Here is an 18,493-nt window from a genome sequence, read left to right on the forward strand (position 1 = left end):
TACACTGCAGTGCATGAGCACTGCTATGTATAGCGAAAATCATGATCTCCTATGAACGACAGTTTAAAGCTGACTTTGGTGATTTGAACTTATTTTTAAATATTTGCTTAAAAAAGGTTTTCACTTTTTACTACATTTGATAATCCTTTCAGGGGACAGAATCTGCGATTGTCTGATCACTTGTGCTGTACACTGCAGTGCATGAGCACTACTATGTATAGCGGACATCATGTTCTCCTATGAACGACAGGTAAACACTGACTTTCACAGGAGAATCATCATGACAATAACAGAGGCTTGACCCCCGGGTGTCATGGCAAACCATCGCTGCCTCATGGTCATGTCACTATTGTGTTTACCTACTGAATTAATTTATTTTATATTATATAAATTTATATTTATTTTTAATTAATTAATCTTATATTTTGAAAGATCGGACTTCTACGAACGCAGCGATACCCAATATGTGTATTTATTTATTTTATTTTTAATGGGACAAAAATGGGGATAATTTGAACTTTTATATCTTCTTCATAGATCACGATTTTCGTTATACATAGCAGTGCTCATGCACTGCTATGTATAGCTCAAGTAATCAGAGGATCGCAGCTTCAGTCCCCTATGGGGACTAACAAATATAGTAAAAAGTGAAAACCTTTTTTTTTTTTAGAAAATATTAAATTTTCTTAAAAAATGTTTTCACTTTTTACTGCATTTGTTAGTTTTTTTAGGGGACTGAATCTGCGATCCTCTGATCATTTGTGCAATACATTGAAGTGCATGAGCACTATTATGTATAGCGGACATCATAATCTCCTATGAATGACAGGTAAACACTTGACTTTCACAGGAGAATCGGTCATGACAAGAACAGAGGCTTGACCCCCGGGTGTCATGGCAAACCATCGGTGCCTCGTGGTCACGTCACTATTGTGTTTACCTATTGAATTTATTTTATATTATTATTTTATATTATTTATATTTATTTTTATATTATTGAATTTATTATTATTATTGTATATTATCATTTATTTTTATATTATTGAATTAATTCATCTTATATTTTGATAGGTCGGACTTTTACGAACGCAGCGATGCCAAATGTGTATTTATTTTTTTTAAAATGGGACAAAAATGGGGATAATTTGAACTTTTAAATCCTTTCTTTTAATATTTTCTTAAAAAAGGTTTTTACTTTTTACTATATTTGTTAGTCCACTTAGGGGACTGAAGCTGCCATTGTCTTATCACTTGTGCTGTACACTGCAGTGCATGAGCACTGCTATGTATAGCGAAAATCATGATCTCCTATGAACGACAGTAAAACGCTGAATTTGCTTTATTTTTAAAAAGGGCAAAAAAGGGGGTGATTTCAACTTTTTTTTTTAATATTGTCTTTAAAATGATTTTCATTTTTTTTACTGTTTTTCTTAATCTCCTTAGGGGACTGAAGCTGCGATCCTCTGATCACTTGTCCTATACATTGCAGTGCATGAGCACTACTATGTATAGCAAAAATCACAATCTCCTATGAATGACAGTTAACCATTGAATTCCACAAGAGAACTGTCATGACAAGCACAGAGGCACACCTGGGTGTCGCGGCAAACCATCAGTGTCTCGCAGTCATGTCACTATTGACTTAATTCATTTTATATTATATATTTAATTGATTTATTTTATATTTTGATAGATCAGATTTTTATGAACGCAGCGATACCAAATATGCGTATTTATTTTTTTAATTGCTTTATTTTTAAATGTGACAAAAAAAGGGGGGGGGGGTTACTTGTGCTATACATTGCAGTGCATGAGCACTGCTATGTATAGCAAAAATCATGATCTATGAATGATAGCTAAATGCTGAATTTCACAGGAGAACCATCTGACCCCCAGGTGTCACGGCAATCCACTGCTGATTCGCAAATTTTATCGCAAAGGGAATGCTTAAAAATACAATGGTGGAATTGCGCATTTTTTTACCATTTTACCCCACTTGGATTTTTTTCCCCCAATTTTCCCAGGACATTATACGTTAAAGTGAATGTTGTCTTTGAAAACTACAATTTGTCCTGCAAAAACGGAGCCTTGATTGAGCTAGGTGCCGGGAAAATAAAGTTATGGCTCTTAGAAGAAAGGAAGAAAAAAACGAAAATGAAAAAAGTTAAATGTGGTGGCGTTTTTAAGGGGTTAATAGCCCAGATACAGAGTGGTGGCCCCCCAGTTACAGAGTGGTGGCCCCCATGGCTCCTCACTGGGCAGTGCAGACTCGCTCTCGCTGTTGTGCCGGGAGCTGGTGGACTCGGAGTTCAGGCTCAGGGTGCTGGGGATGGAGCACAGCTCGTTACACAGCTGCTCCATGTCGTCAGGCACCACCGGCCACGGATGTCGTCTGCTGTGCCGCACCGTGTCCCAGTTATGCTGCTTCAGGATATCGCAGCCTTGCTTTGTTTTGGAAAGTAATCCAAGGACGTAGGCGCAGGTTCTAGAAAAACAAGAAGGGACGCATGTAACACAGAGAAAATGCAGGAGTCTGCACCCACCACTAGAGGGAGCTAAATGCACACATTGCAGACGTCACTTACCACCACTAGAGGGAGCTAAGTGCACACATTGCAGGTGTCTGCACCCACCACTAGAGGGAGCTAAGTGCACACATTGCAGGTGTCTGCACCCACCACTAGAGGGAGCTAAATGCACACATTGCAGACGTCACTTACCACCACTAGAGGGAGCAAAGTGCACACATTGCAGATGTCAGTTACCACCACTAGAGGGAGCAAAATGCACACATTGCAGGTGTCTGCACCCACCACTAGAGGGAGCTAAGTGCACACAATGCAGGTGTCTGCACCCACCACTAGAGGGAGCTGAGTGCACACATTGCAGGTGTCTGCACCCACCACTAGAGGGAGCTGAGTGCACACTGCAGGTGTCTGCACCCACCACTAGAGGGAGCTGAGTGCACACATTGCAGGTGTCTGCACCCACCACTAGAGGGAGCTAAGTGCACACATTGCAGATGTCAGTTACCACCACTAGAGGGAGCTAAGTGCACACAATGCAGGTGTCTGCACCCACCACTAGAGGGAGCTAAGTGCACACATTGCAGGTGTCTGCACCCACCACTAGAGGGAGCTGAGTGCACACTGCAGGTGTCTGCACCCACCACTAGAGGGAGCTTAGTGCACATTGCAGGTGTCTGCACCCACCACTAGAGGGAGCTGAGTGCACACTGGAGGTGTCTTCACCCACCTATAGAGGGAGCTGAGTGCACACTGCAGGTGTCTGCACCCACCACTAGAGGGAGCTTAGTGCACATTGCAGGTGTCTGTACCCACCACTAGAGGAAGCTGAGTGCACACTGCAGGTGTCTGCACCCACCACTAGAGGAAGCTGAGTGCACACTGCAGGTGTCTGCACCCACCACCACTATCTGGGGCTGAGTGCACACTGCAGGTGTCTGCACCCACCACTAGATGGAGCTCAGTTGACATTGCAGGTGTCTGCACCCACCACTAGAGGGAGCTGAGTGCACAGTGCAGGTGTCTGCACCCACCACTAGAGGAAGCTGAGTGCACACTGCAGGTGTCTGCACCCACCACTAGAGGGAGCTGAGTGCACACTGCAGGTGTCTGCACCCACCACTAGAGGGAGCTGAGTGCACAGTGCAGGTGTCTGCACCCACCACTAGAGGGAGCTGAGTGCACAGTGCAGGTGTCTGCACCCACCACTAGAGGGAGCTGAGTGCACAGTGCAGGTGTCTGCACCCACCACTAGAGGGAGCTGAGTGCACACTGCAGGTGTCTGCACCCACCACTAGAGGAAGCTGAGTGCACACATTGCAGGTGTCTGTACCCACCACTAGAGGGAGCTGAGTGCACACTGCAGGTGTATGCACCCACCACTAGAGGGAGCTGAGTGCACACTGCAGGTGTCTGCACCCACCACTAGAGGGAGCTGAGTGCACACTGCAGGTGTCTGCACCCACCACTAGAGGGAGCTGAGTGCACACTGCAGGTGTCTTCACCCACCTCTAGAGGGAGCTGAGTGCACACTGCAGGTGTCTGCACCCACCACTAGAGGGAGCTTAGTGCACACTGCAGGTGTCTGCACCCACCACTAGAGGGAGCTTAGTGCACAGTGCAGGTGTCTGCACCCACCACTAGAGGAAGCTGAGTGCACACTGCAGGTGTCTGCACCCACCACTAGAGGGAGCTGAGTGCACACCGCAGGTGTCTGCACCCACCACTAGAGGAAGCTGAGTGCACACTGCAGGTGTCTTCACCCACCTCTAGAGGGAGCTGAGTGCACACTGCAGGTGTCTGCACCCACCACTAGAGGGAGCTGAGTTCACACTGCAGGTGTCTGCACCCACCACTAGAGGGAGCTGAGTGCACACTGCAGGTGTCTGCACCCACCACTAGAGGGAGCTGAGTGCACAGTGCAGGTGTCTGCACCCACCACTAGAGGAAGCTGAGTGCACACTGCAGGTGTCTGCACCCACCACTAGAGGGAGCTGAGTGCACACTGCAGGTGTCTGCACCCACCACTAGAGGGAGCTGAGTGCACAGTGCAGGTGTCTGCACCCACCACTAGAGGAAGCTGAGTGCACACTGCAGGTGTCTGCACCCACCACTAGAGGGAGCTGAGTGCACACTGCAGGTGTCTGCACCCACCACTAGAGGGAGCTGAGTGCACACTGCAGGTGTCTGCACCCACCACTAGAGGGAGCTGAGTGCACACTGCAGGTGTATGCACCCACCACTAGAGGGAGCTGAGTGCACACTGCAGGTGTCTTCACCCACCTCTAGAGGGAGCTGAGTGCACACTGCAGGTGTCTGCACCCACCACTAGAGGGAGCTTAGTGCACATTGCAGGTGTCTGTACCCACCACTAGAGGAAGCTGAGTGCACACTGCAGGTGTCTGCACCCACCACTAGAGGGAGCTGAGTGCACACTGCAGGTGTCTGCACCCACCACTAGAGGGAGCTGAGTGCACACTGCAGGTGTATGCACCCACCACTAGAGGGAGCTGAGTGCACACTGCAGGTGTCTTCACCCACCTCTAGAGGGAGCTGAGTGCACAGTGCAGGTGTCTGCACCCACCACTAGAGGGAGCTGAATGCACAGTGCAGGTGTCTGCACCCACCACTAGAGGGAGCTGAGTGCACAGTGCAGGTGTCTGCACCCACCACTAGAGGGAGCTGAATGCACAGTGCAGGTGTCTGCACCCACCACTAGAGGGAGCTGAGTGCACATTGCAGGTTACTGCACCATCCACTAGAGGGAGTCGGCTATATATTTAGGAGTACGTAGTGAGCTCCCCCTATAGGCAGCAGCTGTAAGCCAGAATTTAATTCATAAACATGTGATGTGACTTTTTGCAGCAGTTTGATCACTTTACTGTTCCACTGCTCGATCTGTAATAACCTCTTTCTGGGCATCCTCTTACCCTCGTATAGAGAGCACTTCACAGTGCAGAGCCAGTGCAATTATATCGGGAATCACATTTTCTTCTTGAAGTAAGTTAAGGCCCCAATTTGAAGAACCGATGTTACCCTACGAAAAAAACAAGTCAGAGAGATAAAGTGACCCCACATTAAGAACTGAGTCCCCCGCTGACCCCCGCAGTAATATAAGGGGACGCTCGCACCAGAGACCACAGAGCCGCCTTCAGCTGTTTGATTCCTTCCCAGTTGTCCAATGACGGAGATCGCACCGTGTAACTGAGATCTGGAACCACGTTCTGCAAAAAATAAAATAAATAAATCAATCATGGATAGAAGAAAAAAAAAAAAAAATTATACAGCAAAATAAAACCAATATAAAACTAAAATATATATTAATTCAATACCAAAAAATAAACTAAAAAGCAAAACAAAAAACCTAAGTATATATTAATCAAAAATTAAATAGGCTAAAATAAGTTAACATGAAAGAAAAACCTGAAATAAAAAACCTAATAAAAAAGCTAAGAAAAAAAAAATGATAAATTAAAATAATTAAAACAAATTAAATCAATTATCTAATTAATATTCTGTATTAATATTTTTAGTTTAGTTTTTTATTTTTACCTTTTTATATTTCATTAATACAAAGTTATTTGTTTTTTTCTATTAGATTTAATAAAAAAATGTTAAATATATATAAAAATAATTAACCCCTTCACGACCATGGACGGATATATCCGTCATGGAGCATGTCCCGTTAAGCCCCGCCCCCTGCCGCAGGCAGGCGGCGGCGGTCGGCACACATCAGCTGTTTTCAACAGCTGACATGTGTGCCTCCTAGCCGCGGGTGGAATCGCTTCCACCCGCGGCCATTAACCCCTTAAATCTTGCTGCCAGATCTAAATGCGCGCGGCCATGTTTTACACTTACCGCCGCCCCCACCGGAAGTCACGTGCGTGATCACGTGACTATCGGTGGTTGCCATCGTAGCACAGGGTCATGTGATGACGCCTGCAGCTATGATGTTTCACTTTCGTTTTCCCTCGGCACGGAACAGAGGGAAAAAGAAAGTGAGTGTATCTGCTGTTTACAGCTGTATAGCTGTGATCAGCAGATAGATAAGAGCGATCGGATTGCTGATCGCTATAGCCCCCTAGGGGGACTAGTAAAATAAAAAAAAAAAAAAAAATTAAAAAAAAGTTATAAAAAATAAAAAAAAAAAACAAAAAAACCTTAAAGTTCAAATCACCCCCCTTTCCCCCCATTGAAAATTAAAGGGTTAAAAAATAAATATACACATATTTGGTATCGCCGCGTTCAGAAATGCCCGATCAAAATATAAAATCAATTAATCTGATTGGTAAACGGCGTAGTGGCAAAAAAATTCCAAACGCCAAAATTACGTTTTTTGGTCGCCGCAAGTTTTACACAAAATGCAATAACAGGCGATGAAAACGTAGCATCTGCGCAAAAATGGTACCATTAGAAACGTCAGCTCGAGACGCAAAAAATAAGCAGTCACTGAGCCATAGATCCCAAAAACTAAGAACGCTACGTGTTTCGGAAAATGGCGCAAAACGTGCGCCACTTTTATTGGACAAACTTGTGAATTTTTTTTAACCCCTTAGATACAAGTAAACCTATACATGTTTGGTGTCTACAAACTCGCACCGACCTCAGGCATCATACCCACACATCAGTTTTACCATATAGTGAACACAGTGAATAAAATATCCCAAAAACTATTGTGCGATCACACTTTTTTTTGCAATTTTTCCACACTTGGAATTTTTTTGCTGTTTTCCAGTACACCATATGGTAAAACTTATGGTTTCATTTAAAAGTACAACTTGTCCCGCAAAAAACAAGCGCTCATATGGCAAGATTGACGGAAAAATAAAAAAGTCACGGCTCTCGGAAAAAGGGGAGAAAAAAAACAAAAACGCAAAAACGGAAAGTGCCCCGGGGCTGAAGGGGTTAAATCTAATAGATTTGAAATATTTATATTATATATTTTTTAAATTAAGTCTAACAGAAAAAGCAGAAAAAAATAACTTAATATTAATGAAATATAAAAAGGAAAAACACATTTAGAGTAATAAACTTTAAAAAAAATCCACAATATTAATAAAATATATTAAAACTTAAATTAAATTAAATTTTATTAATAGTCTATTTTTTTAGTTTATTATGCTAAATATTTTTTTTAACCTTTTTATAATTCATTAAGACCAAGTTATTTTTGTCTGCGTTTTCTATTAGATGTAATTTTAAAAAAGAGAATTTTGTTACTTACCGTAAATTCTTTTTCTTATAGTTCCGACATGGGAGACCCAGACCATGGGTGTATAGCTTCTGCCTCCGGAGGACACACAAAGTACTACACTAAAAAGTGTAGCTCCTCCCTCCGAGCATATACACCCCCTGGATAACCAGATCTAGCCAGTTTAGTGCAAAAGCTGAAGGAGGACATCCACCCACAAGTAGAGATAGAGTAAAACCCGGAATAACCGGAACCTCTGTCTACAACAACAGCCGGTGAAAACACACAGAACAAGAACTGCCAACAGGCAACAGGGAGGGTGCTGGGTCTCCCATGTCGGAACTATAAGAAAAAGAATTTACGGTAAGTAACAAAATTCTCTTTTTCTTCATCGTTCCTTTGGGAGACCCAGACCATGGGACGTCTCAAAGCAGTCCATGGGTGGGAAATAAATAGAAACTGAGAAGTAGGCAAAACCTAACTTCACAAATGGGCGACAGCCGCCTGAAGGATGCGTCTGCCCAAGCTCGCATCTGCCGAAGCATGACCATGCACTTGGTAGTGCGTCGAAAAGGTGTGCAGACTAGACCAAGTGGCAGCCTGACAGACCTGCTGAGCCGTAGCCTGGTGCCTGAAAGCCCAAGAGGCACCGACAGCTCTGGTCGAGTGTGCCTTGATCCCCGGCGGGGGCACCTGAGAGCACTGGTAGGCATCGGATATGGCCGACCTAATCCAACGAGCTAGGGTCGGTTTAGAAGCCGAGAGACCCTTGCGCTGACCTGTGGTCAGCACAAAAAGAGAGGTGCACCGCCTAAGGGCAGCGGTGCGTGACACATAGATCCGGAGCACCCGCACCAGATCTAAAGTATGCAACGCTTTCTCAAAGCGATGCACAGGGGCCGGACAAAGGGAAGGCAATGAAATGTCCTGGTTAAGGTGGAAAGGAGACACCACCTTAGGGAGAAAGTCCGGAGTCGGACGGAGAACCACCTTGTCTTGGTGAAAAAGCAAAAAGGGTGACTCCGAAGAGAGCGCAGCCAAATCAGAGACTCTCCTGAGAGAAGTTATGGCCACCAGAAAGACCACTTTCTGTGAAAGACGAAACAAAGAAACCTCCCTAAGAGGCTCAAAGGGGGGTTTCTGTAAGGCCGTGAGGACCAGGTTGAGATCCCAGGGATCCAGAGGCTGCCGGTAAGGCGGAATAATGTGAGATGAGCCCTGCATGAAGGTGCGCACCTGGGCCAGTCGGGCGATACGCCGCTGGAACAACACTGACAGCGCCGAGACCTGTCCCTTGAGGGAATTGAGGGATAGTCCTAGCTGCAGACCGGACTGTAGAAAGGACAGGATGGTCGGCAAGGAAAAAGGCCAAGGAGCATGGCCGGAAGAGCGACACCAGGACAGGAAAATCCTCCAAGTCCTGTGGTAAATCCTGGCCGAGGAAGACTTCCGAGCCTGAGTCATAGTGGAGATGACCTCGGAAGGAATGCCTGAAGCCGTCAGGATCCAGGACTCAAGAGCCACGCCGTCAATCTGAGAGCCGCAGAATTCTGGCGGAAAAACGGACCTTGTGAGAGAAGGTCTGGGCGGTCCGGGAGATGCCACGGCACCTCTACGGACAGACGGAGCAGGTCTGGGTACCAAGCTCGCCTGGGCCAGTCTGGAGCAATGATTATGACCCGACGGCCCTCCATTCTGATCTTGCGCAGGACCCTGGGCAAGAAAGCTAGAGGGGGAAACACGTAGGCCAGACGGAACTGGGACCAATCCTGAACCAGCGCGTCCGCCGCCAAGGCCTGAGGATCGTGGGAGCGAGCCACGTAAACCGGGACCTTGTTGTTGTGCCGGGATGCCATTAGATCCACTTCCGGAGTGCCCCACTTGCGGCAGATTGACCGGAACACTGTCGGATGCAGGGCCCACACGCCGCTGTCCACGGTTTGACGGCTGAGATAATCTGCCTCCCAGTTTTCTACGCCTGGGATGTGGACTGCGGATATGGTGGACTTGGAGTCCTCCGTCCACTGAAGGATACGTTGAACTTCCAACATTGCCAGGCGGCTGCGTGTCCCGCCTTGGTGATTGATGTAGGCAACTGCTGTCGCGTTGTCTGACTGGACTTGAATGTGCTTGCCCGCCAACAGGTGGTGAAAAGCTACGAGAGCTAGGAGCACAGCTCTGATTTCCAGCACATTGATCGAGAGGGCTGATTCGGACGGAGTCCAAGTGCCCTGTGCTCGGTGGTGGAGAAACACTGCTCCCCAGCCGGATAGACTGGCGTCCGTGGTGAGAATCACCCAGGACGGGGCCAGAAAGGAGCGTCCCTGGGACAGAGAGAGGGGCCGAAGCCACCACTGAAGAGAGCTCCTGGTCTGTGGCGACAGAGCCACTAGCCTGTGCAAGGAAGAGGTCCGCTTGTCCCAACAGCGGAGGATGTCCAGCTGCAGGGGACGCAGATGGAACTGGGCAAAGGGAACCGCTTCCATTGACGCCACCATCTGACCCAGCACCTGCATGAGGTGCCTGATGGAATGACGGCGGGGCCTCAGCAGAGAGCGTACCGCCAGTTGAAGGGACTGCTGTTTGACTAAGGGCAGCTTCACAAGTGCCGGCAGAGTCTCGAATTGCATCCCTAGGTACGTAAGTTCCTGTGTCGGGGTCAGAGTGGACTTGGGCAGATTGACAAGCCACCCGAATTGAACAAGCGTGGCGAGAGTGAGCGAGACACTCCGCTGACAGTCTGCACTGGATGAAGCCTTGACTAGAAGGTCGTCCAGGTAAGGAATCACTGCCAACCCCTGGAGGTGCAGAACCGCAACCACTGCTGCCATGACCTTGGTGAATACACGAGGGGCCGTGGCTAACCCGAAGGGGAGAGCCACGAATTGGAAATGTTCCTCTCCGATTGCAAAACGTAGCCAACGCTGGTGTGAAACTGCAATTGGCACATGCAGATAGGCATCTCTGATGTCGATGGATGCTAGACAATCTCCCTGGGTCATTGAGACAATGACCGATCGCAGAGATTCCATGCGAAAGTGCCGCACCTGAACATGCTTGTTGAGAAGCTTGAGATCCAGGATGGGCCGGAAGGAACCGTCCTTCTTGGGGACTAGGAAGAGGTTTGAGTAGAAACCTCTGAACCGTTCCCGGGCGGGAACCGGTACAATTACTCCGTTGGCCTGCAGGGAAGCCACGGCCTGAGAGAAGGCGGCGGCTTTGGAGCAGGGGGGAGTGGACAGAAAAAATCTGTTTGGCGGGCTGGAAGAAAATTCTATCCTGTAGCCGTGGGAGATGATATCCCGCACCCACTGATCGGAGACGTGTTGGAACCACACGTCGCCTAAGTGGGAGAGCCTGCCACCGACCAAGGACGTTGCTGGCGCAGCCAGATAGTCAAGAGGAGGCTGCCTTAATGGCAGCGGCTCCTCCGCTCTTCTGAGGACGCGGCTTCGTGCGCCAGCTGGGTTTTCGATCCTTGGCTGAGTTAGTGGACGAGGCTGAGGGCTTAGAGGATGACCAGTTAGAGGAACGAAAGGAACGAAACCTCGACTGGTTCCTGCCCTGGACAGGTTTCCTGGTTTTAGTTTGTGGCAAGGAAGTACTCTTCCCGCCAGTAGCTTCCTTAATAATTTCATCCAGTTGTTCACCGAACAGCCGGGACCCAGCAAAGGGGAGCCCAGCAAGGTACTTCTTGGAAGAAGCGTCTGCTTTCCACTCTCGAAGCCACAAGATCCTGCGGATCGCGAGGGAATTAGCGGAAGCCACCGCCGTGCGGTGAGAAGCCTCCAGAATGGCAGACATGGCATAGGATGAAAAAGCCGAAGCCTGGGAAGTTAAGGCAACCATTTCGGGCATAGAGTCCCTGGTGAGGGAATGCATCTCCTCCAGAGAAGCAGAGACGGCCTTAAGAGCCCACACCGCTGCAAAAGACGGGGAGAACGAGGCCCCTGCCGCCTCATATACAGATTTGGCCAGAAGGTCAACCTGGCGGTCAGTGGGATCCTTAAGTGAGGTGCCATTGGCCACAGATACAACTGTCCGGGCTGAGATTCTAGACACCGGAGGATCTACCTTTGGTGAATGAGCCCACTCCTTGACCACCTCTGGTGGAAAGGGAAAACGTTCATCAGAACTACGCTTTGGGAAGCGTTTGTCAGGACAGGCCCTGGGCTTGGTCACAGTGGCCTGAAAACTGGAATGGTTAAAAAACATACTCCTTGCTCTCTTAGGTGAGGTAAACTGATGTTTTTCTACCAGAGAGGCTTGTTCCTCTGACACTGGTGGATTGAGGTTCAGTACGGAATTAATGGACGCAATCAAGTCACTAACATCCACATCCCCTTCAGATAAATCAATGGGGTACATAGAGGTAGCGTCCGAGCCCACAGTAAAGGCATCCTCCTCGCCCTGCACTTCAGCTCGTGAATCAGAGCCGTGGGACGAGGAAGGAGAAGAGTCCCTGCGTCTCCGTTTAGGAGGACGGGGTCCGGGAACAGATGAAAAATCCTCTGTGAGCTCTGCAGAGCGAGCCGAAGCAGCAGAGGCGCCCTGAGAAGGGGGCTGATGCATGGTCAGCAGAGTCCGGGACAGCTGTCCCATGGAGTCGGCAAAGGACTGGGAGATAGCTTTAGAAAACGATGCTACCCAAGCCGGGGGTTCAGCCACCGGGGCCGGAGCAGCCGGAGGGACCCCTGGGGAGACTCCAGGCTGAGGCACCACCATGTTAGAGCAGGCATCACAATGTGGATATGTGCTCGGTTCAGGCAGTACGAGCTTACATGCAGTGCATATAGCGTACAGCTTAGCAGCCTTCTTGCTCCTAGTGTGAGACATGCTGCTGAGGTGGAGGCTCTGCAGTAAAAAACACACTCCTTCAGAATGACCCCCAGAGAGTGTACAAGAAAGTCCACAACCAGAGGTTGTGGCTTACCAGACCATTTTGTGTGCCCTCCGGATTCCACAGCTTGGACCCCCAGACAGATGCAGAGCTGCAGCAGCCAGCGCCGATCAGTGTGTAAACGCTGATAAAATGTCGCCGGAGTGAGGGGGGGGGGGGGGCGGGGTTTAGTCCAAGAGCAGGAACCGGAGGGCCAAGGGGATATACAGGGGAGGGAAACATCTCCTCAGAGAGGAGTGTCCTCCCCTCTGCTGAACGGCCGGTGGGCGGCGCCGCACTGTCCCCCTGCATGACTGACATGCAGGGGCAGTGAAAACGAAACTAGGCCGCAGCCGAAGCCGGGGCCTAAATTTTCTCATGCGGCCGACGAGCAGGCACCCTCGGCGCGGTTCTCAGGAGAAAACCAGAGAACCGGCCGGAAATCACAGCACAGTGACATAACACACTCTCCCCACAATAAATGCACAAGGGACCCTTCAATAACGTCTCAATACTTAGCTTATGAGACGCAGGACCAGGTCCCTGAGGGGTGAGCGCTCCGTCCGGCAGGGTCCTGAAAGGGCTGCGGATGGAGACCGGTCTCCTGCAAAGCAGAGAGAACCGTGATGGCTCCCCCTTCAAGCCAGAGCCCGAGGGATGGTGAAGGAGCGCGGCATGTAAGGCTCCAGCCTTGTAAATCAACCTTAACAGCACCGCCGACACAGTGGGGTGAGAAGGGACATGCCGGGAGTCCAGCTTGGACCCGCTTTTCTTCCAACTCTTTGAAATCAAAAATCAGATGAGAATGCATGTGTGTGTGACCTCCTGAACACAAAGCATTGAACTGGCTAGATGTGGTCATCCAGGGGGTGTATATGCTCGGAGGGAGGAGCTACACTTTTTAGTGTAGTACTTTGTGTGTCCTCCGGAGGCAGAAGCTATACACCCATGGTCTGGGTCTCCCATAAGGAACGATGAAGAAAAATATATAATATACATATTTAAATATTTATTAAATATATTAGATTCAATTACTTTTTGATATAAATTTAACATTTGTTAATTAAAGCTAATAGGAAAAAAAAGAGAATTTTGTTTACTTACCGTAAATTCTTTTTCTTATAGTTCCGTATTGGGAGACCCAGACCATGGGTGTTTAGCTTCTGCCTCCGGAGGACACACAAAGTACTACACCTAAAAGTGTAGCTCCTCCCTCTGAGCTTATACACCCCCTGGTAGCCAGTCCTAGCCAGTTTAGTGCAAAAGTTGAAGGAGAATAGCCACCCACAAGTAGAACAGAACAAGAGCCGGAACAACCGGAGACTCTGTCCACGACAACAGCCGGTGATAACACGCGGAACAAGAACTTGCCAACAGGCAACAGGGTGGGAGCTGGGTCTCCCAATACGGAACTATAAGAAAAAGAATTTACGGTAACAAAATTCTCTTTTTCTTTATCGTTCCTTTGGGAGACCAAGACCATGGGACGTTCCAAAGCAGTCCCTGGGTGGGAAATAAACAGAAAAACTAAGAAGTAGGTGGAGCCTAACTTCACAAATGGGCGACAGCCGCCTGAAGGATGCGTCTGCCCAAGCTCGCATCTGCCGAAGTATGAGCATGCACTTGGTAGTGCTTCAAAAAGGTATGCAGGCTAGTCCAAGTGGCAGCCTGACAGACTTGTTGAGCCGTAGCCTGGTGCCTGAAAGCCCAAGAGGCAACGACAGCTCTGGTCGAATGTGCCTTGATCCCCGGCGGGGGAGGCACCTGAGTACTCTGGTAGGCGTCCGAAATGGTCGACCTAATCCAACGGGCTAAGGTCGGCTTAGAAGCAGGGAGGCCCTTGCGCCGACCTGTGGTTAGCACAAAAAGAGAGGTGCACCGCCTGAGCGCAGCGGTGCGAGACACATAGATCCGGAGAGCACGCACCAGATCTAGAGTATGCAGCGCTTTTTCAAAGCGATGAACAGGAGCCGGACAGAAGGACGGCAAGGTAATGTCCTGGATAAGGTGGAAGAGAGAGACCACCTTAGGAAGAAAGTCCGGAGTCGGACGGAGAACCACCTTGTCTTGATGAAAAACTAAAAAAGGTGACTCCGAGGAGAGCGCAGCCAAATCAGAGACTCTCCTGAGGGAAGTTATGGCTACCAGAAAGGCCACCTTCTGTGAAAGCCGAGACAAAGAAACATCCCTAAGAGGCTCAAAGGGGGGTTTCTGCAAAACCGTGAGAACCAAGTTAAGGTCCCAGGGATCCAAGGGCCGCCGGTAAGGCGGAATGATGTGAGACGCGCCTTGCATGAAGGTGCGCACCTGAGCCAGCCGGGCGAGACGCTGCTGGAACAGAACTGACAGAGAGCTGAGACTTGTCCCTTGAGAGAGTTGAGGGACAGTCCTAGCTGCAGACCGGACTGAAGAAAAGACAGAAGGGTCGGCAAGGAGAATGGCCAAGGGAGATGGTCGGTAGAGCGACACCAGGACAGGAAAATCTTCCCAAGTCCTGTGATAGATCTTAGCGGAAGAAGACTTACGAGCCCGAGTCATAGTGGAGATGACTTCAGGAGGAATACCAGAAGCCGTCAAAATCCAGGACTCAAGAGCCACGCCGTCAATTTGAGGGCCGCAGAATTCGGGCGGAAAAACGGACCTTGTGAGAGAAGGTCTGGACGGTCCGAGAGATGCCACGGCATCTCTACGGACAGATGGAGCAGGTCCGGATACCAAGCTCGCCTGGGCCAGTCCGGTGCAATGAGGATGACTCGACGGCCCTCCATTCTGATCTTGTGCAGGACTCTGGGCAAGAGAGCTAGAGGGGGAAACACGTAGGACAGACAAAACTGGGACCAGTCTTGAACCAGAGCGTCCGCGGCTAATGCCTGGGGATCGCGGGAGCGAGCCACGTAAACAGGAACCTTGTTGTTGTGACGGGATGCCATTAAGTCCACGTCCGGAGTGCCCCATTTGCGGCAGATTGACTGAAACACTGCCGGGTGCAGGGACCACTCGCCACCGTCCACGGTTTGACGGCTGAGATAATCTGCCTCCCAGTTTTCCACGCCTGGGATGTGGACTGCGGATATGGTGGACTTGGAGTCCTCCGCCCATTGAAGGATGCGTTGTACCTCCAACATTGCCTGGCGGCTGCGCGTCCCGCCTTGGTGATTGATGTAGGCAACCGCTGTTGCGTTGTCTGACTGGACTCGAATGTGCCTGCCCGCCAACAGGTGGTGAAAGGCTAGGAGAGCTAGAAGCACAGCTCTGGTTTCCAGCACATTGATTGAAAGGGCTGACTCGGACGGAGTCCAAGTGCCCTGAGCTCTGTGGTGGAGATATACCGCTCCCCAGCCGGATAGACTGGCATCCGTGGTGAGAATCACCCAGGACGGGGCCAGGAAGGAGCGCCCCTGGGACAGGGAGAGGGGCCGAAGCCACCACTGAAGAGAGCTCCTGGTCTGTGGCGATAGAGCCACTGACCTGTGTAAGGCGGAAGGCCGCTTGTCCCAACAGCGGAGAATGTCCAGCTGCAGGGGACGCAGATGGAACTGGGCAAAGGGAACAGCCTCCATGGACGCCACCATTTGACCCAGCACCTGCATCAGACGCCTGAGGGTATAACGGCGGGGCCTCAGGAGAGAGCGCACCGCCAACTGGAGTGACTGCTGTTTGATTAAGGGCAACTTCACAAGTGCCGACAAAGCCTCGAACTGCATCCCTCGGTACGTGAGCTTCTGGGTCGGAGTCAGAGTGGATTTGGGCAGATTGACCAGCCACCCGAATTGGGCTAGAGTGGCGAGAGTGAGCGAGACACTCCGCTGACAGTCTGCGCTGGATGGACCCTTGACCAGAAGGTCGTCCAGGTAAGGAATCACTGCCAACCCCTGGAGGTGCAGAACCGCAACCACTGCTGCCATGACTTTGGTGAATACCCGAGGGGCCGTGGCTAACCCGAAGGGGAGAGCCACGAATTGGAAATGATCTTCCCCTATTGCAAAACGTAGCCAATGCTGGTGGGAAACTGCAATTGGCACATGCAGATAAGCATCTCTGATGTCGATGGACGCCAGGAAATCCCCTTGGGTCATTGAGGCAATGACTGATCGCAGGGACTCCATGCGAAAATGCCGCACCTGAACATGCTTGTTGAGAAGCTTGAGATCCCTTTTTGGGGACTAGGAAGAGATTTGAGTAAAAACCTCTGAACCGTTCCCGGGCGGGAACTGGTACAATCACTCCGTTTGCCTGCAAGGATGCCACGGCCTGAGAGAAGGCGGCGGCCTTGGAGCAGGGGGGAGTTGACAGAAAAAAAATCTGTTTGGCGGGCTGGAAGAGAATTCTATCCTGTAGCCGTGAGATATGATATTTCTCACCCACTGATCGGAGACGTGTTGAAACCAAGCGTCGCCAAAGTGGGAGAGCCTGCCACCGACTAAGGACGTCGCCGGAGCGGGCAGAGAGTCATGAGGAGGCTGCCTTAGTGGCAGCAGCTCCTGCGGTCTTCTGTGGACGCGCTTTTGGGCGCCAGTTGGATTTCTGGTCCTTGGCTGAGTTAGCGGACGAGGCCGAGGGCTTAGAGGATGACCAGTTGGAGGAACAAAAGGAACGAAACCTCGATTGATTCCTACCCTGGGCGGTTTTCCTGGTCTTGGTTTGTGGCATGGAAGTACTCTTCCCGCCAGTAGCTTCCTTAATAATTTCATCCAGCTGTTCTCCGAACAGCCGGGACCCAGCAAAAGGGAGCCCAGCAAGGTACTTCTTAGAAGAAGCATCTGCCTTCCACTCTCGAAGCCACAAGATCCTGCGGATAACAAGAGAATTAGCTGAAGCCACCGCAGTGCGGTGAGCAGCCTCTAGCATGGCAGACATGGCATAAGATGAAAAAGCTGAAGCCTGAGCAGTTAAGGTAACCATCTCAGGCATAGATTCCCTGGTGAGGGAATGTATCTCCTCTAGAGAAGCAGAGATGGCTTTGAGAGCCCACACTGCTGCAAAAGTCGGGGAAAACGCGGCCCCCGCAGCTTCATACACGGATTTGGCCAGAAGGTCAACCTGGCGGACAGTGGAATCCTTAAGGGAGGTGCCATCAGCCACTGACACAACGGTCCGGGCTGATAGCCTAGACACCGGAGGGTCTACCTTTGGGGACTGAGCCCACTCCTTGACCACCTCAGGTGGGAAGGGAAAACGGTCATCAGAACCACGCTTTGGAAAGCGTTTGTCAGGACAGGCCCTGGGTTTGATCACAGCGGTCTGAAAACTGGAGTGGTTAAAGAACACACTCTTCACTCTCTTAGGCGAGGTAAACTGGTGCTTTTCTGCCAGAGAGGGTTGCTCCTCTGACACTGGCGGATTGAGATCCAGTACAGAATTAATGGAAGCAATCAAGTCACTAAGATCTGAGTCACTTTCGGACAGATCAATGGGGCACATGGAGTTAGCCTCCGAGCCCCCTGTAAAGGCATCCTCCTCATCCTGCGAGTCAGCTCTTGAATCAGAGCCATGGGAGGAGGAGGGAGAGGGAACCCTGCGTCTCTTCTTAGGAGGACGGGGTCTGGGCCCTGATGAGTCCTCTGTGAGCTCCGAACCTAAGGGACCCCTAGCAGTAGGGGCACCCTGCCAAGGGGGCTGATGCATATTTAACAAAGTCCTGGACAGAAGTCCCATGGACTCAGCAAAAGACTGGGAGATAGACCTAGAAAAGGACTCTACCCAAGCCGGGGGCTCAGCCACAGGAGCAGGAGCAGCCTGAGAGACCACTGGGGGTGAGACTCCAGGCTGTGGCACTGCCAAGTTAGAGCAGACATCACAATGAGGATAGGTGCTTGGTTCAGGCAGCAGGAGCTTACATGCAGCGCATACAGAATAAAGCTTTGGAGCCTTGCTCCTCGTGTGAGACATGCTGCTGGA

The 18,493-nt window shown here is 50.1% G+C and overlaps 1 protein-coding gene across 1 annotated transcript in view; it reads right to left on the reverse strand.

Annotated features, from left to right (window-relative positions):
* Positions 1-18,493, reverse strand: part of RICTOR (RPTOR independent companion of MTOR complex 2) — a 161,622-nt gene that overhangs the window by 49,704 nt on the left and 93,425 nt on the right. Inside the window, exons 9-11 of the mRNA XM_075330517.1 lie at positions 5,657-5,749; positions 5,456-5,562; positions 2,256-2,485 (exon numbers count right to left, since the gene is read on the reverse strand). Of these exons, the coding sequence (XP_075186632.1) occupies positions 2,256-2,485; positions 5,456-5,562; positions 5,657-5,749 (430 nt within the window). The remainder of the gene's footprint in view (positions 1-2,255; positions 2,486-5,455; positions 5,563-5,656; positions 5,750-18,493) is intronic.

This window comes from Anomaloglossus baeobatrachus, chromosome 1, assembly GCF_048569485.1.
Source record: "Anomaloglossus baeobatrachus isolate aAnoBae1 chromosome 1, aAnoBae1.hap1, whole genome shotgun sequence".
NCBI classification, from domain to species: domain Eukaryota; kingdom Metazoa; phylum Chordata; class Amphibia; order Anura; family Aromobatidae; genus Anomaloglossus; species Anomaloglossus baeobatrachus.